Genomic DNA, 27,504 nt, shown 5'->3' with positions numbered 1-27,504 from the left:
CATTCTGTCTTCTTCAACATTAACCAGAAGTGCTTACACAAATGTAACGGCCAGTCACAGGGGTCTATTTACATGGCTAATGAGGCCAGACTCTCACTGCAGAGTCAGAAGTGTGGGATGTGGGAGAAGACAACAAACAAGGGCAGAAATCCCATGCAGTTCTCCATACCACAACAGACTCCAGCCAGGAGACCAGCTGACGCAGGCAAGGCTCCAGGCAGCTCTGGTTCCGCTTCACTTTCTGCAGAGAAGTGTCTTTCAGTATCTGGAATACATACAAGATGCAGCTTGAATCATGGTTACATCCACACCTTCCTCACATCCTTTTTTGTCTACAGAGCAGCTAGGAGGCTAAGGCACCAAAGACATCCTGTAGCATCCACTGGAGCCAGAGTGACCCATTGGTGTGCTGTCTGCTTTGAGGAATGGCTGTGAGCTTTGATCAGAGCACTCAAAGTTCACTTAGATTCGGTACACTCTGAACCAGGATTTGGGCTTCTACGCTACTGTAGCCCACATGTTCCATAACTGTTTGTGGCAAATTGAATCAGTTTTTTTTCTTTTTTCCAGGAAGGAACCCAAATTGATTCATCTACTTGCCGCTGGGGAAGGGATTTCATCAGCAATAGGAATTCCTACACCAGATGACCAAACACCTGGTCTGGAATTAGCAGGACCCATGTAAAAAGTCCCCTCACTTTTGAAACAGTTTGTGGAGGAGAGCAGGAAGCAACACCCCAGCTCAAAAAATATGATCTTTCTGCAGCTGGATACTTAGCTGGCCATTTTGTCTATTATAAAGTTGGGGGCAACTGCATGAGGAGATGGATGCCAGGGATCCTTACACAACATGCATCACACAGAAATGCAGTAGCAGTGCAGAATACATGTTCAAAACGTGGAGGAAGGCAAATACTGGGCTGCAAGCCCAACAAAAACCTCATCCTAGGAGCTCCACAAGGTATCAGTTTGAAGTGACAACTCGTCTTCAGCAAGGTCAGATGTTTTACTGTGTCAATAATATAGACATCGAGCGTCCAGCATTTGTATATTTATAAAGACAGTGTACAGTCCCCACACACCTTCAGCAGCTTTGCCTTCATGGAGGCGGTGATTGAGGTCGGGTTGATGAACTGGAAGGACGGTGCAGCATTATTGGGATACTGGACAGGGAACATCACCAGCATCCTGACTCTGTGGTTGCCGCAGTGCACCGACACCGTACAGCTGCGACTCACTGCATCCATCTGCGTGAAGAAAAGCAATTGCTCTGTAGTTAGATCTCCAAGGACCTTTAAACTTCCAGTGGCTTAAATTCATGCTGAGGGGTGGATTCTTCTACACACACGGAAGACGAAGTCATGCTATTCTCAAGGGCAGTAAACACAGGGATAGCAAAAAACCCCAGGCAGATCCGAACAGACTCAGCTCATACCAGCAGACTACCAGTCCAGCATCATAGCATCTGGAGACCACAGCCAACCCACGCTGGGCCCAAATCAGGCTCTGCTCCCCACAGCCACTGCACCCCAGCCCACTGCACAGAGAGCTCCAGGCCCACGCACCATCCGAGATCACATACCACTGGGTCAGAAAACTACCTCAGGATCATGCCATGAGCTGTGGAGCTACCAGGGTGGGGAAAGGAGACAGGCAGCTGCCTCACACCTCCCATTCCAGCACATTGCTGTGCCTCCAGAGGAGCATTCGGCATGCAAGGGAGATGCCAAAACTGAGGGAGAGTGCGTAGACAAGGAGGGCTCAGCAGATGGGGTTCAGAAACAACTGAAATGAGATCAGCTGCATGTAGTGCAACAAGCCACTTTTCACTCTAGGCAAAGAGAAAAACATTGTCCAGCCTTCTCGGGAGCAGTGCCAGTGGTGAAATACTTCTCTCACTCCCAGTGTCTGGGATTATCCTCTTTCCTACTACCCCTGGCCAAAAGGATCTCTGCAGCTCAAAATAAACCTTGTTTACAGACAGCAGTCACTGCAGCAAAGAAGGTTCCCCTCAAAAAGCTCCGATGAGCCAGGTCACCCGGATCCCCTGTTAACAAGCCAGCAAAAGGAAACTCTCTACCTCCACGTTGACATTTCGGATCTGCACGTTGATCAGAGAAAACTCCTGCTGCAGTGTTTGAGGCAGCCCCAGCTGGTCCGTTTTCTTTCCCACCAGGGGGTCATTCAGAAAATCTTCTTTTAAGGCTGACAGGAAAAAAGGAGAACAGGTTGAGACACGCTGTAACAGACAGATGTTTGACATGCAATACCAAGAGGCAGCCAAGACAGCAGGGTTCCCTCTGCTCTTCTTCTACACGAGGAGGTATGAGTTTTATCTGGAAAAGACCTGTGAGCTAGAGAGTCTCAGCTGTGGTTTAGAAGCAGACTTGAGCTGTGCTCTTCAGAAAAACAAACCTGTCTGCACACAGGTTTCCCAGGAAGGTTACAAAAGCTGCTTGTACCTTGTACAGCCCTAAATGGTCTGTCTCTACTCATTTGAGACCCTTTCTCCTCCCTGTACAGAATGGCCAGAGTCACAAACAGCTGAACTGGAGCCTCTCAGTTCAGAGGGAAAGAACTGCTGCCAAAGCAGTCTCCAGGAGGAGCTCTGGCCTTGGGACTCACATCCCAGCACTCTTGGCTTTCAGAAAGCACTTCCAAAGTGTAATAAGGCTTTGGGAGAGAAAACAGGGTATTTCTGGCCCTATGAGAGGCTTAATTCATTTGTAGCAGCCATGTGCATTTAACATTGCCAAACACTCTGGTGCTTTAATGGTCTTTAAAGAATCATCTAAGTGCTGGGTCTAGCTGTCCAGTTTCACTCTCAACAGTGTTCAGGAGGACAATAACTCCTGAAGGCCACAGTACATTTAAAAAGCCAGGCAAGTGCTGCAGGACACAAGGAATTATGGTTAAGATAGCGAACTTGACTGAGTTTCAGAAGAATTGGTCCCTGCCCATGGTCATGCCTGGCTTTTGCCATGTACACCCATTAGGACAGGGGCAGCTCCTTCTGAAGGGCGTTGTGCTGTGGCACCACTTCCTAAGAAGATCAAATACATTTTTTATGATGGTTCCAAGGACACAAGAGAAGTCATGATTATGCAGCTGTGACTCTTGTATTGCAATATCACATTCCACAGACTATTCCTAGCAAAAAAATAAATGAAAAGAAATGCAAAAAGCTGTCTTTTTATAGGCATTTGCCTAAAAGTTACTGATTTTGCTGCTGGGACAAATACGTCTGGTTTTACTGCTGCCCAGTGGGTTGCTGAATTTGGATAGGTAAGATGCTCAGCTGCTCATTCCTGTTTGTGATTTTATTATAGTGCTTAGATACAGTTCATGAAAGGCAGCTGAAAAGGGGATTAAAGGAAGATCAGTGGCTCTCAGGGAAGATAATTATTTCTAGCTCAAGACACCACATAGCTTACTGAAAAGCCATCTCTGAGGTTCCTGATATGGGCAGCACCCTCCTTTTGTCTTCTCCTCCCATTCCCTTCCAATTAGTTTCTAATCCCTGAAACCTCACGTATTTGTCTGGATTTCTAAAGATCCTTCATAAGCAGCAGCCAGTGAGGAGAGCTGCACACTGAACACACAGCTGGTGGGTTTTCTGCTTTATCTGCAGAGCGCTGTTTTCTTCAAAGATCCCCCAGGGTGCTTTGCTAATATAACACGGAGCTTTTTCTGCAGCTGAAATGCAGCCACCTCCAGGGTGAAACATCAACAATCCACAATAGCTTTTAGGCTAGAAGGAACCTGAAATTCCTACCTAGGGACTTGGTTGCGCATTGATCCTGCAGGCATGATATTTGCAGCAAAACCTACCCTGCTACAGAAAAGCCATTTGCATTCCCTCTGCTCACAGGGGAAACCTGAACAGTCTGAGCCAAAGCCAGACCCACAAAGAAACCATGTATGAATGTGACAGTGAAAGCTTTAACTGCCTCCTGAGGAAAAAGAGATGTCAGGCAGCCAGAGTGAGAACACTGAATGCTCCCAGCTCGAGTGAGAGAAGCTGTGGTTCCCCACGCAGTACTGCTCACAGGGAGCACAGGTAACCGGGGCTCTTTCTACCACTATAAAACCATCATGCAGACAGAGGTGCTGACAACCTCTAGAAACATGTTCTGCTGCTGCCCAGGCTAGGTGGAAGGGAGGAAATTCAGCAGGATTTGCTGGGCAGGAAACTTCCAGTTTAGGAAGAGATGGCTTCCCTCAGGGACCTCACAGCTGGCACCTTTATTCAGAGGACAGATATCAGAACACTTCCTCCCCTTCTCTCCAGTTTGCTGGCAAGTCAAAGGGAGAATCAAATTACTTCCCAGTAAGCCTCTCACATGGGGATCCATGGCAGGACCCCACTACAATATAGAAAGGAACTGTGAATTTAAACCCAAGGTAACACAAAGACATGGGAGCACCCGATTCTTCTTGCTCAGTATTAGACACAAAAACCTCTTTAGACAGCTTTTTCACATGCACACCATCACCCTGGGTCTCAGCTGGGGCAATTTCTTCTATTCTGGTACTTACACTCTTCAAACACTAACACCCTGAATGTTTAACCTGGCCAGAGCCTTAACCAAACAAATGCTCCTTTGTATTCCTTCCTTGTTTGCTTTCTCTTCCATAAAGCCAAATCAATGCTTTCTGTTAAAGTCCATCCACCCACCTGGTACTCAGAAGTCAGAAGCACCATCCTTCCCCCCCTGCTCTGCCAGCCTTCAGCCACATGGTGGACAAAACTGCACAAGCTCTCTCTGTGCTACTTCTGGTGGATGGGAGAAGACACCAGCAAACACCTCCATGTTAAACCAGTTCACGCAGTGATCTCAGCAGAAGTGCTGTGATGTAAGCTGCTTGTGTCAGAGTGCTTTACCCAAATGCTCCCCTCTTCTCTGGGCTCATCTCTCAGCTTAAACTGAACTACCTTAAGAGCTAGAACTGTCTTTCCATTTACCTTATTATTCTCAGGAAGCCACAACCATAACCTAAAGATGATCCAATTAAATGCTACTAGTGACAAGGAATAGCTCCATTTTACAGCTGGAATGACATCACTGTGCTAAAGGAAAAACAAATTTGGTAGGACCATCCTGAGAAACCCCTAGTTTTGAGGAATCTGTTAATCTTTGAAACTGCGCCAGTTTGTTCTTTGCCTACAACGTTATATTCTTACAGTGTGATGCAACATCTTCCCAATAAAAAGAGAGCTGGTGTTTGAAGTTCCACGATCCATCGCTCACCTTCCTCATCCCCATGTCCAGAGTTATGCTGGGGCTCAGAGTCCTGGGGGTGAAGGGTCTTGTCTGGCTCTGGCAGATGAGAAATCCCATCGATGAGGTCCTCAACTCCATCCAGGATATCGTTAGCGCACAGCTGAAAAGAACCAACACACCCAAATGCTGCACAACAGAAACCACGCTAGGGAAAGAGCCACCACTAAACAACTTGTTTCTCCAGGGAGCTGGATTTGCCAGGTAGATCTGTCCATGCAACAGTCATGACTAAGCCCTCAGTATTGTTTCTGTGACAAAGACAGGTCATCTTCCACTTGCCGGCATCCTCAGCTCTGTCACCTCAGACAGCCTGGCCAAGTCTCCAGCTCACTTACAGAGACACTTAGTTGACATGGCTAGTCTAAGTAACAGAGGTTTTACTTAAATCAAAACTAAAGCTGATATGACTTTAAGTCCTTGGATTAATTTGTCAAAACTGGTTTCATTTTTATATTGGATAAAATAATAGCACACCTTCTGCTTTCGATATTTACACTCCAGTAGGATCTAGAGAACCAGGTAGATACTAGGGGCCCAAGTGCTCTAGATCCTCTATCAAAAAGAAACCGTGAAAACTTGTATTTTAAGTTATGTGCAAGAAAATAGGGAAGATGAAGAGAAGAAACACAGGGAAGAGAAAGGATAAAGGTACAATGTAGCAAATTACAGCATTGGTCACCAAGAACATGCCATCATGTGTATAGTTTGATCCACGGGAAAGACAAAAGTTTGATCTGGGAAAGACAAAAAAGTGGGAGCCAGCAGAGGAAAAGTAAATGCTCTGACATGGATGAACAATTAGTTTAAAGACAGGAAAGAAATGAAATTTTCACAGATATGTCAGGGAGGAGTAAAGAGTCATTTTTCACAGAGAAGGTTTGTTACAGACCTGCAGGACTCCTGCAGGATCTGTGCTGGGAACACAAGCTTCTCAAATATTCATTAAAAACCTGGAACAGGAGGTGAATAGTGACATGACCAGGTTTGCTGATGCCACCAAGTTATTCAGGGTAGTAACAAGAGTGGCTGACTGCAAATAATCACAGAAGGACCTTACAGGAGTAACTGTATTAAAATGAAAGATGAACTTCTGTTCAGACAAATATAAATCAATGCATATAGGGGAAAACCAGCAAGTTCAAGCTGACTGAGCAAACAAGACATAGAGGCCAGACTGAGCTGATGTTTTCATGAAATTACACCCAACAATTTAAAAAACAAAATGAGTACTGGGAATTCTTTGGAAAGAACAAAGTTCAGATCCTCATCCCAACAAGCATCTAACAGAACTAGAAAAGGTTCATGAAAGGCAAAAGGACAATCAAAGTTCTCGAACAAGGGATGAAGTAAATCAAGACCTTTTGACTTGAAAAAGGAGGCAGCTGAGGAGGGATATGATGGAGGTCTACAGAACCGTGAGTGGCACAGACAAGCTGCCCGCTCTTTTCATCTCCAATGTCAGGAAACTAGCAGGTTGCAAAATAAATGAATGGAGCTGTTTTCCCACACAGCATGCAGAAAAGCCATGAACCTCCTTGTTCATAGGATGTTTAAGATGACAAAAATTTACACAGGTGCAAAAAAAGAACAAGTCTAGAAAAGTTAAGTTAATCAAGCTCTGCCAAACACAAAGATATCAGACCCAATGAGCCCCTAAGCTGCAAACTGCAGGAGGCTTGGGAGGGCATTTGAGAGAAACATCACTCCATACTTGCCTTGTTCTTATGCTCTTCCAAGACACCCACAGTTGAAGATGAGACAGGGCAATATGGGTCGTCACGGCCACATGAAGCTCTAGTCTGACCCAGCACAGCTCTACTAGTAATGGCACCAGCAATTCGCAGCTGCTGCCAGATGGTAGAACAACAGGATTTGCGCTGCCTGCACCAGGCTAAGAGGCAACAGGAGCAAGGGGAGTAAGTGAAGGGCACAATCCTGACATTTACCTGATACCTAAGATGCCAAGAAAGAGTCACATAGTCTTGCAGCCACAGAGGTGGCATCCTCAGAGGCAACGCAAGCAGTAAGTGATCTCTACCTTCCCCAAACAACTTCTACAACAAAGCAGCCTTGCACTTCCACAGAAGCTTTTGAGACACAAAAAGGCTTTAATCACAGGTCTCCTCCAGGATGTTCCTGGGTTGAAGCTGAAGAGAAAAGTGGAGTGGCAGCTGGCTGCTGCGTTTGCAGCTTTAGGGTATCAGAGGAGTGACTGGGAGCACAAGGAAAGGAAGGTGAACACAGCCTGCAAGGAAACTCTCACAAGTTCAAGAGCAAAAGTGTTTACGTACCCTCTGCAGCTGAGAGTCAATCCGCCACATCCGCAGAGTCTGATCACGGGACCACGTAACCAGCTGGTAGTCTTTAGAACCTAGAAAGGACAGAAACAACTTAAAGGCTCTGCTGAAAACAGAGACCATCTCAGCCCCGCATTTAGTGTAGATGGATTCAAGCAAGGAGATCTAATGGATAAGGTACTAAGCTGAAAGGCAGAATGAGCCTTATTCCACTTTGAACCGACCTTTGCGCATTGGCCTTTATGTCAGCCTGCAACATGGTTAAACCTCTACATGTGGTATAATGTACAAGTGAAAAGCACAAAGTATAATGAATGTGATTTGAGATTTCCAACTAGGAATGAATAAACTCTACTACAACACTCACATGAACAGAAGAAATAATATAGTTCAACAACATATTTATTTTTTACAATAACTGTGAAATCAAAATATCTTTTAGTTCACCATATCTGTTTCAAGATGCAGATGTTTTAAAACATTTCTAAGCTAAGAGAAGCTGGTTCTACCCTCCCCCTTTTTCATTCTGAGACTTGGATGATGCCAAGACAAGTTCAGGTTGTAATGAAATACATCTAGCCACATACTATCTGTCCACAGATAAAGGTACACAGGCTTATTTATGTCCATATTTAGGCCCAGTGACACAGATTAAGTTTCCCCTGTCAAACAGCTGCTGCATTTAGGAATTTGCTGCTGCACAGCTGCTTCCTACACTCCTCTGCTGAGGCACAGTGCTGTCTAAATACAGCACAGCAGAATCTATGGAAGGAGATTTACGCTATCTTGGTAGCCTCTACACAAACAGACTTGGAATGCCTGTAAGACTGATTTATGTTGCCTAAGATGCGCATGACTTCTAGCCTTGGATATATATCTATTAACTCAGCTGAGACAACACAACTGTGGTTCCAGCCTGCTTGAATGTTCACAGACAAGCTGTCTTAGATAGCACGTCTGGATCCTAATACAGTTCTACATCGCTTTCCTCTTTTAGAAAGAGGAAAAGCGAATTCTAGAGAAGAAGGTGACTTAACTGAATTGCCCCAGCAGCTGCTATCAAGAGAGTTGTACAAGAACTTTTACATGGCACTGCAAAGCAGTAACACAAGTGACACCAAAGTCAGATGTGCTTGTTCTGTCGATGGCAGCTGAGGTGCTGGAAACAAAGCTGTGCTCTGTGTGGTGATCCAGCCTCTCATATGGAATCTCCTATATTTAGCTGCCTACTCTGGAAAATTTAGTCGGGACTGAACTCTAACAGGAGGCTCTCTATTCTGCACTCTCCCTTCCCTGTCTTCGCCAGCACACACATAAGGAGGGTTTTCTGGTTTTGTGGTCTGGGACACACGGGAGGCTGCTGATCCAGGCAGAGATGCAAGGGGTTAACGGGTCAACCTACAGCTCCGAGCAGGGGGAGGACGCCTGCACTCACGCACCCATCTAACAATTTGTATAATTTATAACGAAAGATTCATTTAAAAATAGACTTACAGGAGAGTGGAAGCAATTAGAGTCACCGCTGACCCACTAAGCATTCAGTGCATTTGCTTTGTTAGCATGGAAACAACAGGGCAATGCTCTGTGAGCACTGCTGTAAACCAAGTACAAAACAGCTGTAGCTTGAGGGGGGGCAGGAAAGCAGGTCAGAGCTACTCCAATGAAAAGCAAGAGTCAAACACCAATAGCACGAGCATTGTATCCAGGAGCCAGGCATCCACACCCTGGTTAGCCAACAGCCACATTGCAAGGGAGTATGCACATCCAGCCCTGAACTTACCTTCTTTCTGCTTCCTCCACTGAAACTCCAGCACAACGTCATCATGTCCCACAAAAGTGTGGACAGGCGTGTTCAAGTCAAAGACATTCCAGAGAAGGAGGCTGTTCTCCCGACGGAGCTGGGGGACCATCACTGTCACCAGCCCATTGCTGAAAGGCTTGAGAGAGAAACACCCTTCCAGTTAGCCTCAGGGAGTTATGCTCCCATGCTGCTGTTACCATGCTTAAAACACATGGGTTTTAAAGGAGCTGAGCACAAAACAGAACTAGGTCTAAAAACAGGGATGGGTTGAAGGCAACTGCTGTGCAAAAACCAGTATCTTACAGGGAAATGATGTAGTACACTTTGAGATATTCAATGGGGCTCACTTAAGTATTTCTTTCTGTTGCTTCTTCATATTTCAGCTGTGAGGCTGGAGAGATTTCTCCCTTCACTTTTCCCATGGGATCTTTACTGCAATTTGCCTAGAGCTGCAAGAACTGCTATGTGGGCACTGAGCCCTAGCAGCTGCTCAGAGGAACACTGGAACCCAGACCTATGCCCCCACCATGGGGACAGGGAAAGGGGATCAAAGATTCAAGGCACAGCACTGGCTTCAGACCACATTCAGATGTCCAGGGAAGAAAACAGATATGATGGATGTTAAGAGCCGTAGCTTCACACAGGTGGGTGCTTGCTCAATAAAAGGCAACAGTTCTTGGATTTGATATGCTCTAAGAGCCCACTGTGGCACACTTGGAAATCTTGGGAGTAAATGAGGTGCTCGGAGAGGGCAGCAGACCGCCGCATTGCTCTGTGTAACAGGTACCAATACTGGAGCTGAGTGGAAAAACAAGACAGTGAGAGCAGCAGCCATTTTCTGAGCCTCATGCTCCCAGAGCCAACCACCTGCACCTGGGTCTTTGCCCCGCAGGAGTAGGAGGCCAAAGAGTGGGATCTCACACTGCTTGTCATTCCTTCTCCTGAGTGCCCCATCACGACATTGCCTTTCTTAACCATCAAGAGGGATTTTAAAAATAAATTTAATCATGTCTAGCAGTAGAACTGGTGAGAAGCCCTGCAGCAGTTCTTCTTTATTTAATGTCTCTTTGTGCATTTGCTCTCACAGCACAAGTAGGGCTGGTGGGAGTTTCTCACTAACCGTGTATCTTGCCTTCCAGACAGGAACCTGGCAGGGAAGGATATTGAGGTACTTCCGAGGCTGACGGTAATCCCAGAACTTAAAACAAACACAAACAAAGGCAGGAGTCAGCTGGCTATACTTTCAGGCTGCAGTTTTCCATGTAGCTTGCAGATATACCAGAGTGAAAAACTTGCCAGAGTGCCCACAGCATCATTAGTAATCTCATTCATTAACGGCAGTGATGGCCCCAAAGGACAAATATCAAGCTCTCAGCATCTGGCAGCATCCCTTAGACAATGAGTGACTTGGGGTCACATTCGCAGTGATCATAGCTTGAGTAATTAGAGCAGGGAGACAGGCAGCCTGCTTGGGCTTTCAGAGCTACAAGGTACCCTGCAGGCTCCCAGCCAATGTGCCAGTCCAGACTGAGGCAGGCCCACCCTGCTGTTACTGCTTATTTTGTAATGAAGAATCTAACCTTTCGCTTTGCTAGAATACACATCAATTGCATTTGTCTCAGAGCTTAGCTAAATGTGAATGAACTCTACTTGGCTGACGTACAAAGCACACTATTTCCCCTCAAGTAAAGGCCCTGCATAGCAATGCTCACAGGCAGTTTCTTATTGATAAGCCAATTCAACACGAGTTTGGGAACCCCAGGGGATGGAGTATGTCTCCCCCCAAGTTGCTGTAATCTGCTTGAGGCTGGCAACACTGTATTTTGGGGAGAAGGTTCTTCTGGTATGTGTGGCCAACTCCATTTGGCAAGCAACAGGCAGAGGCGGTTGTTTTGATCTTCAATACTGCCCAGACCACCACAGATATGTGGCAAACATATGTGCACCCATCCTGTAATGACTTCTCTTCCTGTTCTGTAAATGCACTCCTGGCTCAACGCACACAGGCTGCCAGAAATCAAATAATAAGGATCCAGATCTTGCCAATGGCAAGCACTGCCCAAGACTACAGCAGCAGCAGAAAGGGAGCTGCTCCACCACCCTGACATCTCCCAAGCACAGGTCCCAGATACTACACCTACCCTGACAGAGTTGTCCTGGCTGGAAGTGGCCAATGTGTACTCGTTGTCAGGATGCCAATCCAGGCCATGGATTTTAGAGAGATGAGCTGCCAAGTACTCCACTGCAGTGCTGGGTTTCTGCAAAGAAAGTTTCCATCTCAGCATGGGGCTCCTGAAATTTGGTCTAGTCTTTTGGCATAAAAACAGACACTTTAACAAGGGAAGAAGAGGTAGAACAGCCTCCTACTGGGGAAAAGTAAATAGCTCAGCAGAAGTAGTTGAAGAGGTCCTGCAAAGGTGTGACGAATTCCAGTCACCAAGCGCAGCCTTGAACCACACTTTACACTTGGTAAAACAGTTAAGTACTAGAGATCAAAAGCAAAATGTTAATGAACATAATTTCTGGGGAAGAAGGCTATCTACATGCTCTCTTCAGGCTTGTGGGCTCCCAACTCTTTCCACTTTAAATCAACCCACAAGAGAGATTTTGGGTGAAGTAATAGATTTTTTTAAATATTCATCTGTGACCAGAGGGACGTCTGTATTGGTTAGGTGGCAATACACAAAGACTGCTCCAAAACCCCTCAACTTACCCTTTTGTCCCATATTCGGACATCCCCATCATGGCTTGTTGCTAAACAGTTGGCATTTTTCTTGTTCCATTTCACCTGGGAAGCTCCAGCTGCAGCACAAACAGAGCAGGTCCAAATAAACAATTAAAAAGTAAATGGTACAGTAGGCCCTCGATGTGAGCTTAAAGCTGCTTTTCATGAAAATCACTAACTCCTGATTCCTCAGCTTAGCATTTGTGTCCTGAATACCTCAAAGCAAGAGTGTTCCAGTTACATGCTTAGAGATCTTCATTGCGATTTCTAGCTGTGGGTTGTACTCAATTAAAATACTGATGTCCATTAGCTCAGAAGCAGCAACTTCCTGCAGACAAGAACTGCAGGTTCATCACTCTCTGTCCCAAATCCATTCTGTTTTCATTCAAGCTGCTTCCAGGTGCTCAAGGACTGATTTATTTATCTCCCTACCACTCTATATATTATCCAATGCTATACATGGAGAGTTACTGATCTATTATTAAAATACAGATGTAGGAGAAGGCTGCAGTGCAGGTGGACCTCATGTCTGGCCACCTGGAGGCAGACTCATCACTGGGTAGATCAGAAGGCCCAGCTGTTAAAATACACCACAGAAGTCAAAGACATCAATGGCACGGTAAAGAAACTGGATGAGGGTCCAGATATGATGATGTGATATCATAAGGGACTCAGTCAAGGGCCTAAAATCAAAAGTTGGTTGGTCGTTTCTAATAAGCAAAGTACAGCTTCTGTTGATGTGGATTGTTCGGATACTGTAAAAGAAAACAAAAATTTCTGTTCATCCTTATTCTGCCAGTATTTTCAAAACATTTTAAGTGATCAGAAAGGTGAGGTCCATGAGAAAGCTAAATGGATCTCAGCCTGCTGCTATTCCCCACCTTCACTACCCACCTCCTGCTGCTCAGTGAGCAGATTCATCCTGACAACCTGGCAAAATGCTAGTCCAGGGGAAAAAGGCTGCAAATAGGCTGCCAGTTGATTGATTTGATCCACTCACTGAAGGGCACACAAATGCCTGGACCAGCACTAAAGAGAATGGGGCACGAGAGGAAGCTTTTTGAGGAGCCGGCTGCTGGGCTGGCTCAGCTGACCTGTAAAACCCCAGCCCGGGCACCAGAACCAAATGCTGCTTCTCTCTGATTCAGTAAGGATCCTGTATCACTGTGGTAGAGGTTTGCTGGCTGGGAGGGAAGGGGGAGCCACTGCAGATGTAGAGCCTAAGGAGACCTAAGCAGCAGAGCATAAAAGATCCACGCTACCGGCACTGCTATAGTACTTGGAACATAACTCAGGAAAATGACGTTCTGCTTGTCATCCACACTTCACCCGGTTCCAACACGCAGCTGCTGAGGACTGACACACAGCACCTGCCAGCAGGCGCTATTACAGGCAACTGGACAGTTGCACTGCCAGCAGCCATGACAAGTACCTTTCCAGATCAAGCACAGCCCTAAGAGAGCACCTTTATGTCACCACCACAGCTGCCTGCATGCTGAAGGTGCCCCAAGGAAGCAGATCGAGCCGGTTAACGTACCCAGCCCTGCCGTAAGTCAGAGGACAGGCTGGTAGTCAGCGGCATTCAGTGCCACTGCACGGGGTGCGATTTAGTTTCTCAGCTGATTCAATCAAACATAAAAGGACATGAAGAAATTACAGATGGACAATACAGAACAAGCAGAGCAGCATGGTGGTTAAGCAGGGAAGAAGCTACTCATGTCTAAAAGGCACAACTGCTGTGTGACTGTCCAGCAATTTTAGGACAGCCAGTCCAAGCTGCCCTCATGCCTGAGAACCCCCAAGGGCTCCACATCCCTTCTGAATTCTGCTCTTCTAAAAGGAGCTGTGAACTGGAGCCTCTCAGGCTGCTGCTACACGGGACAATCACACATGGTAACACTTCCATACTCTGTCATGTTCAGCCTCAGAGTATGAAGGGAGGGACGAATAGCAGCAGAGGCACACATAACAGTAAATGTAGGTATTAAACAAGCCTATATCCATACTTACCGACTGCAGAGAGCGAGACTGTAGGTTTCCTGGTGTCTCTGAAACACGAAACGGCAAACATGAGCACTCACAGCATAGTCCAGCAGGTCCAGCCCCACCCGTGAGCTACCTGCTATTCCAGGACTAATTTTATTCTGCCAGTTGGGAGCTAACATGCCTTCTGCTCCCCAAAATACATCATGTTAAATGAAATAAAGAAAGAGGTGACCAGCTGGAGAACAACAGCCATTCTGGCTTGCCACCACATACAGCAGCAAGTTTAGGATACAGGATGGAGTTGGAGGGGACTAGAGGGAGGAGAAACGTGCAAATAGTGGCACATTGCAATTGGGCAGGTAAGGAAACACAGGGCTCACAGTGTTGCTGCAAGAAGCAACAAAACAGCTTTTCCCAGGAGGATTAAAAGGGACAAACAGAGCTGTGGAAAAACCCAACAAAAGCAACTGATGTGTTTGTCAAGCCTTTGCAGACCCCGATTCAAGGCAGATGGAGCAGTGACTTCAGAGCACAGACTTCATGTCTAGCATATAACAACAAAATTAGAGGAAATAAGCCCAGCTGTGCGTGGACTCTACAGACCAAATTTTGTGGTGGTATAAGCCAGTGTGGCACCATGACAACTCCTAGCAGCCAGGACATGGATCAAGGCAATAATTCGCTCCTCAGGAATTTACCTACCCTTTCATGAAAAACACCAGTGAAAATAAGCAACATTGGCTATAATTTTTGTGTTTGCTGAAAAGCAGAACATTTTCTGAAATGGACCACACTTCTCCCTCTAGGAAGTTCCACCTAAACAAAGTGTGATTTTGTATGAAAAAGTAAAGCAGGGAATTTCCAGCTACCCTTACTGCAGGGCTACCTCCTTAGGGTGTCACTAGAGACAGCTGCTTCAGCAGGACATTCAGTGCTGGAGACCAGCAGCCCCATGACCTCACTGCCCCAGCAAGCTCAGAGACCTCAGTAGCACAACAGCGATGTAGAGGCCAGTCAGAGCCTGCCTCAGCAAGCGTTTCTGGACAAGTGATACACACGGACACAAAATGATGGAAAGGCGCAATACAGTTAAAGCAAGGCTTCTGATAACAACCTTCAGAGAACTCTATTTTTTTGCTTGGCACTAAGATAGTATCACAGGAAAACACAACCAGCAGTTATTGTCTCTCTATGTCTTTTAATTACATATTAATAATATATTGCCATTCTCAAGCACCATTTAACCAGGGATCTAAGTGCTTCACAGGAGCTAAACAAGCCTCAGGGTAGCCTGGTGCAGCGGGGTTATATAATTATCCTCCTATTATAATGGAGCAAAGGAGGCAGAGAGGAACAAAATGACTTGCCGGGGGTCATAAAGAGCTGCTGTACAGCCAGCAAGAGAACCCAGCAGTCCCAGCACCAGGTGCAAAACGTGGGGTTTTAATACTGGTGGGTTTGGAAAGATCTGTTAGCCTGAAATTACTCATGATAGAAAGCACCGGGAAGTAAGGGAAGGCACGAACAGGAAAAGGTTCCTGAATAACACACCCACTCTTCCCACCACTGAGGGAGAATCTGCAACAATCACTGAATTTATTGGAAAACGGCTGCAGGATCACAAAATGGTGCTTGTTCATTCAAGTAAAAAAATCCGAACAGGTTGAGGAACACCGTTGGCTTCCAGGAAAAGCTCCTGAGAAAAGATCTGAATGGGGCAAGAAGTAAAGCCAGTCGGTACTTTTTCCAATCAGGAGCACAACTGCGGCATAACTGTACCACTCTGCTGCCCTACGTTGCCTCTGAACCGTCTTGAAAGTAGGGGAACACAAGTCAGCTTTGAGACTATGGGAAGCAGATGGAGCCCCTGCAAGCACAGCTGAAGAGCAGCACCCATCAGTGCGTGCTTCACCCTGAAATCTGCTAATTATGGAAAGGAGTCGACCAATTTCCCTGCAGCGCAGAAACATACTGATTCTTACTTGATGTCCCAGATGTAGATGTATGTGTCCACAGAACTGGTGACCAGCAGGTCTGGCTCAAACACGGCCCAGTCCAAGTCGCTGCAAATGCAAAATCAGCAAAGAAAAGCACACACAGTTTGCATCAACTTCTCACAAGTACCCAGTACATTTCTCTGACCTATTCATGGCCACTCCATGACATCTACTGAATCTTTTAAAGTAAAAAGCAAGATCTTAATCATTTCTCTAAGTAAATTCCAAGAAGCAATGAAATGCTTCTAAGTAAATTCCAGTGAAGCATCCTCCTAGCCCTGAACTTTACAGCTATCATACATGTGCTCTTTCCTCCACAGGAAAAGGGACACTGTCTCAGCGAGTTCCCAGTTACCACACATTCTTAGCACCAGCCACTCACTCTGAGACGCCCTCCTGTTGGGATCACCGAGTGCACCTGGGACACAACCAGCCTCCAATCAGCCATTTCAAGGGATGCAATTACCTTCCACAGTCAGGAGCTGGAGTAAAAAACAGTCTTTCATCTGCATTTACAGCCCAGCACTAAAATGCACCCTGAGAACCAGAAGCAGAAATCTCCCCTGCACCACTATAACATGCTGTGAACTTGGTCTTTGGGATTACCTGCTTTAATTAAGCTGCTATCACACAGAAACATGTCTGGGATTCAATTTAACAAACATGCTGCTATCTGTTTCCCAGATGATGGCTGCTGTTCATCACAAGGGCAGCAGCCTAAGGCAATGACACTCGAGCCATCAAAGGCTGAGTTGATATACTGTAGGGAACCATGAGAGGATGAGCAGCATCACATCACATCTGACGTCATCTCCAAACGGGAAGGCAGAACAGAGGGGCAGACAGTATAGTCCAGAAAAGTGAATAAAAACGGTCTCAGAACAGAGCATGAGTGAGGCCAGAACCAAAATATTCACTTTCTATGAAAAAGCCCATCGTTTTCCACCCAACAGTCTGCAGCACTGCCTGCTCCTCACCTGATCACACGTGTGTGTCCTTGCAGTGATGTGCAAACTTCACCATTACCTTCCTTCCACTTATACAGGTCAACTCGCTGATTGCTCTGAAATCAGATGGAAGAAAGGAGACAGTGTCAGACGAACAAGGCAGGACAGGGATCCATGTGTCAGGACCACGTTCCCTTCTCTTCGAACAACCTCAGTTACCAATGAGTCTCACTGTGATTAGCAAAGTCCTTGCCCAAAACAGGAGAGCAAAGATAAACCTACAGACTGCAAGGACTCCCAAAAGCTTACGCTTCAATTACACTCACTTAACAAAAGAGATAAACAAGAACAGGAGAAAAAAAAAATCACATTGCAAAATATTTCCATGAAATTATGTTCTCGGAGCTTTTATTTCCTAACAACATGCTGTAACTGCAGGCAACAGGCAGCCAAATTCTCTCTGCAGGAATACCCAGCCAGTCTGTTCGGATTCACAACTGGAGTCTTCAGTGAGGGGGATGATGGATCACCACTGGACCTCCTCAATTCTCCCTCAACTCCCTTCTGGGATAATCAGGGCCATTGCCAAACACAAACAATACAGTCTAGTGGCTTCAAGGTCACCTCCTCAAGGGTACTTCCATCCTTGTCAGTGCAGGAAAAAGAAAAGCCTTAAGTGCTTATCACTAACTGTAAACCACAGGAGCAAACCAGATGAATCAATGACAACATTATTCAGGGCTTTTTCACTCATTCCAGGAATAAATCCTCCCCTAAATGCAGCCACACACAAAGTTATTTGAAACTAGTTATTGTGCTTTAAGTTCCTGTTCTGCCTTAGTCAAGGTTCACTTCAATCCAGGACAACTCTAATCCTTCTTGGGCAGGAATTGCCTTTTTGGGTGCATTTATAACACCAAGCACAGTGAGTTTTGGGCCATGGCTGGAAATTCACATTGATTTTACAAAACCAGAAATAACATGACTTCAAAATTTGATGTTCATTAGCCCTTTGTTTTCAAACTTACAGGTCAATGAGGGAAAAATATAATAGAGAAAATACTTTACCTTTTTTGTGACTCATTTTTGTGGTGGTGGTGGGTTTTATTTGTTGGGGGTTTTTTGTGTGTTTTTTGTTTGTTTGTTTGTTTGGCTTGCTTTTTGTTTTTGTTGTTGCTGTTGTTTTACCCCAAAGCTGCTTGATATGAATTTGAACTTGCAAAGATAAAACACTCCAGCCCTCCCTGAAACGGAAGGTCTCCTCCCAGCTCAGCACTAACATGGCATTTCTCTAATGGCTCACAGCAGGGCTGCACAAGAGCTTGAGGCAAGGAAAACTCCTTGCATGTTTCTCACTGACAGAGGGATTTAAGGGCGGAGAGTAAAATTACCCAATGGGATTTGTCTGGGACTCCAGAGTTGATGCGACAAGATAAGGATAACTAGAAGTTTCTCAGACTCTTAGTGGGGCATCTCACATGGGAAGTGTTGCCTGTAGCACCAGGTGTGGGAGAATGACAGCTCCTCCTAGCATGATTTTCTAAAAACTGTGCTTCTTGTGTTAAGTATCAGTGTACACTTCCAACAATTTCCCCACCCTTTTGTCACTGCACAAAAGAAGTAACAAGGGTCTAAGATGAAAAACAATGGCATTTCTGAAACAACAGCTTAGGCGCTCTCAGAAATGTGCTTGAACCAGAGGGCAGACACAGACAAGCACAGCAAGAGGACATGTTTCAGCTCTTCTGGAAAGAAACTAAAAAAATAAGAAGCCCTTATTCAAACACAAGGACAGGCTTTCCCTCTGCCAGCACCATTTCCAATTAATGGCACTGCAAACAAGGTAAAGCTGTTGGCAAACAGGACAGCAACTTTTTACCCTCCCTTTCCACCCACAAGGATGCAGAGAGTAGGACCCTCAGGACAGTCTACACCTTTGCGTGTACACCTGAACATATGACAAGCTCAACAGCGGACTCACGGGGGACTGACAGCCAGCCTGAGTCCAGAAGCAGCAAATCACATCTTCACAGTGATGGACCCAAGCTGATTTAGCTTCCCCAACGCATCTTTGCCCCTTCAGGTACGGCCCTCAAACACATCCTTTTTATGGTTTTAAACTAAAGGAGGGGAGATTCAGGCTGGACATGAGGAAGAAATTTTTTACACTGAGGGTAGTGAGAGCCTGGCCCAGGTTGCCCAGAGAGGTGGTGGATGCCCCATCCCTGGAGACATCCCAGGCCAGGCTGGACGGGGCTCTGAGCAACCTGAGCTGGTGAAGATGTCCCTGCTCATGGCAGGGGTGGCACTGGATGAACTTTGAAGGTGCCTTCCAACCCAAACTAATATGTGATTCTGTGACATCCATACTGCCTCCAGACCCAACCTGGAACACACAGACCTGAGCAAACGCAGTAAATCTGCTTTCCACTTCTAAACAAGACAGGCTACATTCTAGTTCTAGGACAGGGCTGTGCTGCATCAGCACCAAAATGCCAGTCAACTGTGAGATGGTTGAAAAGGAGGTGTTTCTGACCCAAACTAGAAAAGTTGCCCAATCTCATCTTCTGGATTCCTCACCTGATGTGTGCCAGCAACTATGCCTAAACCAGCAGAGCATCTTCGCATCTTCATTTATAAATGGGAGCAGTAAGGTTTGATTCCAGCTACACCTAGTTTCAGACTGGAACAAGACAGGTTCCTGTGTCCGCTCAGTGCGGGAATAGACAGGAGGGTTGCGATGGGTGAGACAGGCACAGCTCCCCATTGCAGCAGGGTCCTGGTCAGATCAGAATTAACCCATCCCTGGATATTGCCTTCAGAGTGTGTTTGAAAAGAAGCTTTCCTGCTCTACTTGTGGCCTGCGCAGCACATTTACTTATCTGGCTTTGATTTTCACAGACTGTATCCAAAAGTGACACTGGAGGACACCTTTTTGCAAGTTTTACTAACTCTCCTCTCAGAAGCAGACAGCTGCTGAAGGCACCTTTAAGATGTCACTCCTGTACCAGAGCTGGGAGAACACAGGCTGGGGAACGTCAGAGAGCAAACAAGCAAAGCCTGACACCACCGATCCACTTTTAAGACTACCTTTCATTTCAGTTGCAGCCAGTCCAGGAAACTAAAATCCCAGGAAATCACCTTCAGCTAAGTGTTTTCTCAAAAAAAATAAATGAAGTCTCTCCACCCCTAGCTGTTCCAGGACTCTCAAACTGCAAAAGCAGATGCAACATGGCAACAAAGGCACTTCACCACAAGAACAGTTTGCACCTGGCTAGTGCCGGTTGCTGCAGCGCTGTGGTCGATGGCTGAGACTGCCGCTAGCAGAAGCTCGGGACTCTGGATGAACAAGCTACAGAGCATGACAGACTGAGTAAAGATGAGAGCTAAAAACTGCACTCAAGTCTCAGATGGCCACTACTGATCTTCAGAGCAGTCAATTTACTTCTCCACACACTGAATAAGAACTCGTCGTTGAGTTGGTCCCTGCCCATCTGCAAACCTAGGCTGTTGCAGCGGTGAGCCAGTATTGACCTGTGCTATTTACAGACTGCCCAGTGCACCACATCCCACCAGGAAGGCAGGGAGGTGAAAACAAAACAGCACAGAGCAAGAAACACAGTAAGCGTGCAAATCTCATAACAGAATGAAAGTTAGAAAGACACCACATACACCCTTTTTCTTCCACAAAATGACTGTTTGGATGCCTGATTTATTTGGCAAGGTGTTTTATAAAAGACAAACAAGCAAAACTAGATTCAACACTGACCAACCAATAACCGAGCCAAATACCTCCCTGGCAGTAAATCAGAGCTAGGCCTTGATCTTGTAATGCAACTTGCAGGGGCATGTCTGTGCCAGCTCCATACAGCCTTCCAAGGCTGCACAAGTCAACCCATGAAAGACCAGGGAAGATTACGAGCTACAGCTTTTAAAGGAGCAAACTTACCGAAGCTGCAAAGTAGTACGCGTAGCTGTCATGTGGGTTCCATTGCACTGCCCCAATGTCCCACTTGCTCTGTCGGGAGATCTTTCGATGGCCCTCATTTGGTGCATCCAGGTTGACAATGTAGAGGAAACGGCGGCTGCAAGACACACAAAGAGGCTGTATCGCACAGGACTGATCTCAAAACCCCAAGCTCACATGGAGCTCACAGCCTTGTGCCTAGAAGATCAAAGAAGAGAAGCATTTGACAAGACAGATGAAAATACTGTTCCGGACAACGCTACACTTGACCACATACCTCAAAAAGGGCTACATCTAAAAAAATATACGAAAACACACATTGAAATTAGACTGGATTTGCAAATGTAACAGGTAGCTCAAACCACAGAAAACCCCAGGTAACTAGGATACAAAAAGACGTGGTGGGAAATGGTGCAACCGCATCCAAATAGGCCTTGCTGGCCTAATGCAGCAGAGCCGAGGTGGCACAGGGCTGGGAGTGGAACACAACAGCTTCCCAGGAGCCAGCATCAGTCTGGAGAGGTTGCTCTGAGAGTAAATGAGCCCTGACAAACAGATGATGATTCTACTCGGCTGGGCGTTTCCATGTTCACTGTTTGAGGGGCGGGGGGTCTTGGTGCCACAGACAGTATGAGTACTGCACAGAGCTAGCTCAGCTGCAGCAGTGCATTAATGTGTGTGGACACAGCACTGCACTGATCTGGTTATACTCCTTACCTGAACTAAGCCTATATCCTGCAGAGATGCATATACATGATGCTAAACCTGAGCTCATACATTCTGCCGGATGTGGCCAACTCTCCACAAAACTCAGCAAAGTATCCTTCCCTCCACAGTGTGATTGATCTTAAAAGCAAGATAAATCATCCAGAAATAAGCCAGCTGAACTCTAATGGAAGGGCAGCACCAAAACATATTGAATCATATATAATTAATCACACCAGCATCACATATGTCAGCTGTATAGCAAGCATACAGCTGCTCTGAATTTTCCCAAGAGAAGGAATATAAAGAACATCTTTGCTCCCTTTCCAGACCAGACTCCTCAGGGCGCCCTGCTCCGAAGAGTGAAGATACTGAGCCCTCTGAGGCTCTCACAGAGCTTTAAAATATCAGAGGCAAATCCTGAAAGGCTGCTGAGCATGCAGAAGCCTGACAAGCAGAGGGCCACGGAACTGATGTTGAATTGCAGACGGGTCATCTCCAGCTCACTGTCAGCCCAAATAAGCAAGATGTGAAACTGGGCAGGTGTCAGGAAGAAGAGGCATCAAATTAAACCCAAACCAGCTACTGAGCTAGTTATTCCTGTGCAGGGCTGCTGGACTAAGGGTTTACACAGAAGCAAGTGGGCCTCCAAATTGTATCAAAGGATGTGTTTTCTCCAAGGTTGGCTGTACCCACATGATCCTGAATTTGAAGTGAACATCCTAATTGGTGCAGTAATTGTGTCACTGACAGTGGGACAGGAACAGTGGTTAGAACTGGAAGGCAGTAGCTGGGCAGGCAACTGCTGTGCTGTTTGAAGACTTACCCTGGTAGTGGCTACATAACGCCAAGCCCCCCTGGGAGCTCTGGCAGATTGGAGTCTGTGGCACCTAGTGCTCTTGTTGGGTATCATCCTGCATTGAACCAGCAGCAGGCAAGTCAGAGAGCTCAGCTCCTCTGCCCAAATACACCATGGGAATATGTGGGGCAAACTTCATCTTAAGGAAATGATTTAATGTGTATTTCAAGCAGACACTCCACCTCTCACAAGTGGATTTGGGAAAGTGTGCATCAGGAAAGGTACTGTGTTATTGTGCTGCTGTTGCTGGCTTTCCACTCTGTATCCCATTGGAAATGTGACCCAGAATCCTTTTGATCAAGCATTGAACAGAATCCAGCTGCACCTTTCTGAACCAATACATCAGCCCTTCAATTGAGGTCAGCCTGAAGGTTGCTGATTTGGCTGGTGGAAATGACTGTCACACATTTCTAATGGGGACTGTCACACTCACCCCGAGAGTACTGCACGCTGTCCCAGGCAATCCACTGACATTGCAGTTGCCTGTTAAAGAGAAACAGAGAACAAACTAAATTATAGCTGTCAGCTCAGCTTCGCAGTCAAACATACAGCTCTGGGGAGGAGTTCGGGAGAACCCACCAGCTCATCTTCAAGGTATGAACTGGTATGGTAAGAGTCAAGGCTGATATCTGTCAGGGATGGTGGAAGAAATGCCCCCTTAAAGAACCACAAATGGGTGTAGGGGCTGATTTTGGAGTGCAGGATAGCACACAGAAAACATCTTTTTTAGAATAAACTGAAGACCTGGCAGACACCACTAGAAGCAATGAGGCCTTGCTCCCTTTTCCCTGCTATGGCAATCACAGCTGCAGCCTTTCAATCAGCAATCTCTAATAATCCGTATTAATCAGCCTCTGCTCCTGCCCAGGAGCTTTCTCAATCTCTCTCTCTTCCATTGCAGGGCCAGATTTAATTATATATGTAGTGGGAGATAGAAATGTGACCATTTATGTGTGGCTGGTCTCCAAAAATGAGAGATAGCTAAGAGGCATCAGAATTTACTGTGGCATTGCTTGTAAAAAAGGCTAAGAGATAAGTTAAGTGCCATAAGAAAAAAAAAAAATGGACTGTTTGAACATTGTCTTCCCCTCTTTTCATTCAGAATGGAATCGGATGATCATCTCATTTAATTGCCAAGTGAATAAAGTAAAATTTTAGTCAGAAAGCTGAACAGTTCAGCCCATAAACATAGATATAACTTCAAAGCAGTTTTTAAGCATTCACAGTAAAAATCAGAATATGCCCCACATTCTTCAAACTAACAGCTGTCATCTTCAAAGCTACCTCTCTGAAGGCTCAGGATGTCTCTGCTGCTGTTCAGGATTCTGCTAAGTGCTCTCAACATGGATGTAGCAAGACTTTGGGATGTTCCAGAGCTACTACTCATAAGCATCACTAAGACCAGACAGACCATATGGCAATCTCGCTCCTTTCCAATCAACTTGACAGGAGAACAACCATCACAAAAACATACTTTTTTTTTATCAACCAGGGCCCCATCCCCTGCTTGCAAGTAGCCCCAACTAAGGGAAAAACAGCATCATGGGCTCATTCTTCACTAGAAACCAAGAGTCCACATGGAATAGAGCTACAGACGCCTGTAGAGTTTCACAGAAGTTCACGGTAAGCCCCAGGCCAACATCTATACCACAGCCAAGCTGAGTTTTACCACTTTTGCTGCTCCAGGAATGACCTGCTTTCACTGCTTTCTCCTAGGTAACAAATCCAGTCTTCCGGCACAGTTTTTCTAGTCCTAAAACTAATGCTGTAAATAAGCCAGTTTTAAAGTCTCTAAATGGCAAAGAAATAATTCCAGCTTCCTCGATTCAACAGCACCTTGCAAAACAACAAAGTGGGTTACTAAAAGCAAGCAGGTGAAGGAAGTTTTCCCAGATGATACACACTTCACTTGTGAGGAATTAAAATTAGGATCAGTAAAGTGATTACAACAACCAGAACTTTCTCATGTGATGAAGAGAAAGCCAGCCAATATATTTCATACAGCTGTGGCCATCTTTCCTCAAGACAGAAAAAAAAAAGTCAATCTAAAGTGATTGATAATTTCATAGAGGAGTTTATTTCTTCTGGCTTGGGCACCAGCACCCCATAAATCCTTTTCTTTTTTTTAATAAAGAACATTAGTAAACTGTTTTTCCAGGCACATCATAAAATGTAATGAGTAATTAGAATGCAGTAAAAAGCTTCACACGTCAGGCTGCTGCTCTGGTGGGTCACAAATGAAGCTGTCTTCCAGCAATAAACAGTTCTCTACAATATTACAGTTTTATCTAGGCAACAGGGGAAAAGGAAAAAAAAATAAAACAAAACAAAACCAGCTGTCATTTAATGTGCTTGGTACATCGGTGTGTCAGTCTTCACAGCACAACCTTCCAGAAGGGGGGAGCTGCAACTGAACAAACCAACCTGCAAGCAGTTTTCATCCTAAATCAACAATCAGGACAGCCAGAATTGCTGTTTATGAGTAACAATTACACGAATAAGCACAGCAGGAGCATCGCGCATCTGAAAACCAGCTCTGAGCCCACAGCCCAGGCAGCATTTTCTTAGACTTCAAACATCTAACTTTGGCATTTCACTTGATTTCTGCTAGGTGGGCCAAGGAAAACACCTTTTCATGTCTGAACTTAGATCAGTTCTGAATCCAGCTTTATTTTCTCTGCCTGAAAGGCAACAGACCAACCCGACTTGCTGAAGCTATGCTGGTTTTCAAGAGTTGCAAACTCTGAGCAAGAAAGACCAGTTCCCTCCATAGCTGACTACACACTGAGTTGCTAGCAATGGCACTATTCCACTGTTGGACATCCAGCATTTCACTGTCCTTTTGACAGCATGGGCTGTCAAAAGCCTGTGGGTCACATTTAAATCAGAAGAGTACAGAGACTGCCACCTCTGCCAACCCGTACAAAAAGAAGATGTTTGTAGGCAATAATGGCCCCAAAATACCCAGAGATCTTCTGAAGTGTTACAGGTTGGGTACTGTAGCTTCCACACAACGCACTCCAGTGTGGTGAGTGAAGACAACTGCAGTGCTTGCATCGTGTACAGGCTATAAATGCAACAGCTGCCTGCTTTTTTGACCCTTGTTTCCATTTAAGCTGGTTTTGAGGCAGAGATTTTGGAGACAGTGTGGCCTACAGGCAGAGCTCCAGCCTGACACAGGATAATTACAGCCAAGGTGATTCCATTTCTCAAGCTCAGGTTTCCCATCTGCAAAAACGTTTGTGCAGACTCCTAAAAAAAACTCCCGCACAAACATATAAATGAGTTTAGCCTGAAGCAGCAATCTAGCAGCCCCAGACACTGAAGCTCTCTGGTTTCATACGAGAGAGCAAGCAGGTCAGAATGGCCCTAGAAAGATCACACCAGAGTAAACCGAAGCGACCAAGACAACTGCAGTTAACCTCTCTACTAAGGTACACGCCTGCACAAGAGCGAGATTGAAACCAACTGCTGCAGAAGGGGATGGGAACACCTGTTCTCTGCCCCCTCCGTTCCCACACACCAGTCATTATGAATAAGCATTTAAATCATGAGGCCACATAACTCCTGAGCCAGATGCAATTTGAATCCCTGATCTAGGAAGACATACCTTTGTATCTCATTACCACTTTTCCTGCGAGCAAACTTTCAATAGCAGACAAGCCTGCTATAACGTTTCTTCCAGGAGGAAAAGCACAACTGATATAAAGGTTTTGAGTATAAAAGCGAAGAGCTTTGCTAGCTTACGGAAGGCAGGCTGGATGTGGCACACAGGAGTCAGTGCCCCTGTTCGCAATGGTGAGTGCCGGGCTGACGCTGCTCCAGCACAAGACGACAAACTAGAAGAGAGCTCCCGGAACTCATTTTTTTCGAATCTTCCTGGGTTTCCCACTGAAGTGGTTCATGGTTCACCCACTACACTCAGCTTTGCTAAGCAACTGCCGATGTCTTAAAAAACATGTTCCTTAGAATAGCTTCCATGAAAGCACATAAGAAAACTGAGGGGAGTTCTCCTGTAACCGGCAACTTCAACAACAAAACCTGACCTTTTTGCTATTTATAGAATAACCTAACCTGCTTTTCCTACTAATTGAGCAATACTTAACAATTTATATCACAGCTGAAGAAGCAGCTATAACGGTCTCACAGGAAAAATGAGAAATAAGTGTGAGAAGCGGTAATATCTTCTATTTGGCCTGCCAATATAGTTTCAAAAAATATCCTAGCTCTAATTAAGATTAGAAATAAAGCGCGTCGTGAATTAAGGCATTAACACCGCGCAAACGGCTCCACCACCGGCTCGGCCCCGTCCACAGCCGGCGAGAGGCCCCGCGAGGCCGCCCAGGCCGGCCCCCCTCCCGCTCCTCACGGGAACGGCCGGGCCCGCCCGGGACGGCGCCGCTCGGGCCGCTCGGCGCGACAGCCCCCCAGCGGTGGCAGCGGCCCCCCAGCGGCGGCGGCGGCCCCCCCGACCTGGGCGTCGCGGAACTCCACCACCACATTCTCGCTGCTCCAGCGCGCCGCCATCTTGGGCCGCCCCAGCAACCCCCGACGCCACCGGGCAGGGGCGGAGCCGGCGCATGCGCACCGCCGGGCACCGCGCGGGGGCGGCTGGGAGTTGTAGTCCGGACCCGTGCGCCCCCCGGTGAACCGGGGGCGGCGTGTCCCGAGGGGCCGGTGGGGCCTCACGGCCTGGGCGCCGCAGCGGGGCCCGTGTGGGCCCAGCCTCCCCGGAGGCGCTCGCTGAGGCGGCCCGCGGGAGGTGACGGCCCCGCTGCCGGCCCTTGCGGCGGACCGGGGAGCGTGGAAGTTGGGGTGCCGAGGCCTGCGGTCCGCGGGGCAGCGCCCGTCCCCGCGGGGAGCGGCGTGTCGATGACCCGCAGACCGCAGCGGCGGCGAGGGCAGGCCCGGACCGCGGCGGCCGGCAGCAGCGCA

The 27,504-nt window shown here is 46.5% G+C and overlaps 1 protein-coding gene across 9 annotated transcripts in view; it reads right to left on the bottom strand.

Annotated features, from left to right (window-relative positions):
- The window catches only part of WDR59 (WD repeat domain 59), a 49,369-nt gene extending 21,869 nt beyond the window's left edge, over positions 1-27,500 (bottom strand). For 7 of the 9 annotated variants that reach the window (XR_010465955.1, XR_010465957.1, XR_010465958.1 and 4 more), the window contains exons 1-15: positions 27,043-27,500; positions 23,003-23,052; positions 20,988-21,123; positions 17,069-17,154; positions 16,077-16,157; positions 14,119-14,156; positions 12,097-12,185; positions 11,525-11,641; positions 10,504-10,581; positions 9,363-9,519; positions 7,577-7,656; positions 5,253-5,385; positions 2,081-2,205; positions 1,083-1,247; positions 170-265 (exon numbers count right to left, since the gene is read on the bottom strand). Coding sequence is in view for 5 of the 9 variants with exons in the window: in XM_065028941.1 (XP_064885013.1) it covers positions 170-265; positions 1,083-1,247; positions 2,081-2,205; positions 5,253-5,385; positions 7,577-7,656; positions 9,363-9,519; positions 10,504-10,581; positions 11,525-11,641; positions 12,097-12,185; positions 14,119-14,156; positions 16,077-16,157; positions 17,069-17,154; positions 20,988-21,123; positions 23,003-23,052; positions 27,043-27,096 (1,485 nt within the window). In the remaining 4 variants the exon portion in view is untranslated. The other 2 variants (XM_065028943.1, XM_065028944.1) reach the window with 2 other exon arrangements.
- Between the last annotated feature and the right edge of the window lie 4 nt (positions 27,501-27,504).

The sequence above is a fragment of the Columba livia genome, chromosome 13 (assembly GCF_036013475.1).
Source record: "Columba livia isolate bColLiv1 breed racing homer chromosome 13, bColLiv1.pat.W.v2, whole genome shotgun sequence".
Lineage (NCBI taxonomy): Eukaryota > Metazoa > Chordata > Aves > Columbiformes > Columbidae > Columba > Columba livia.
The sequence above is the reverse complement of the archived record's forward strand: the minus strand, read 5'-3'. Positions and strand labels throughout refer to the sequence as shown.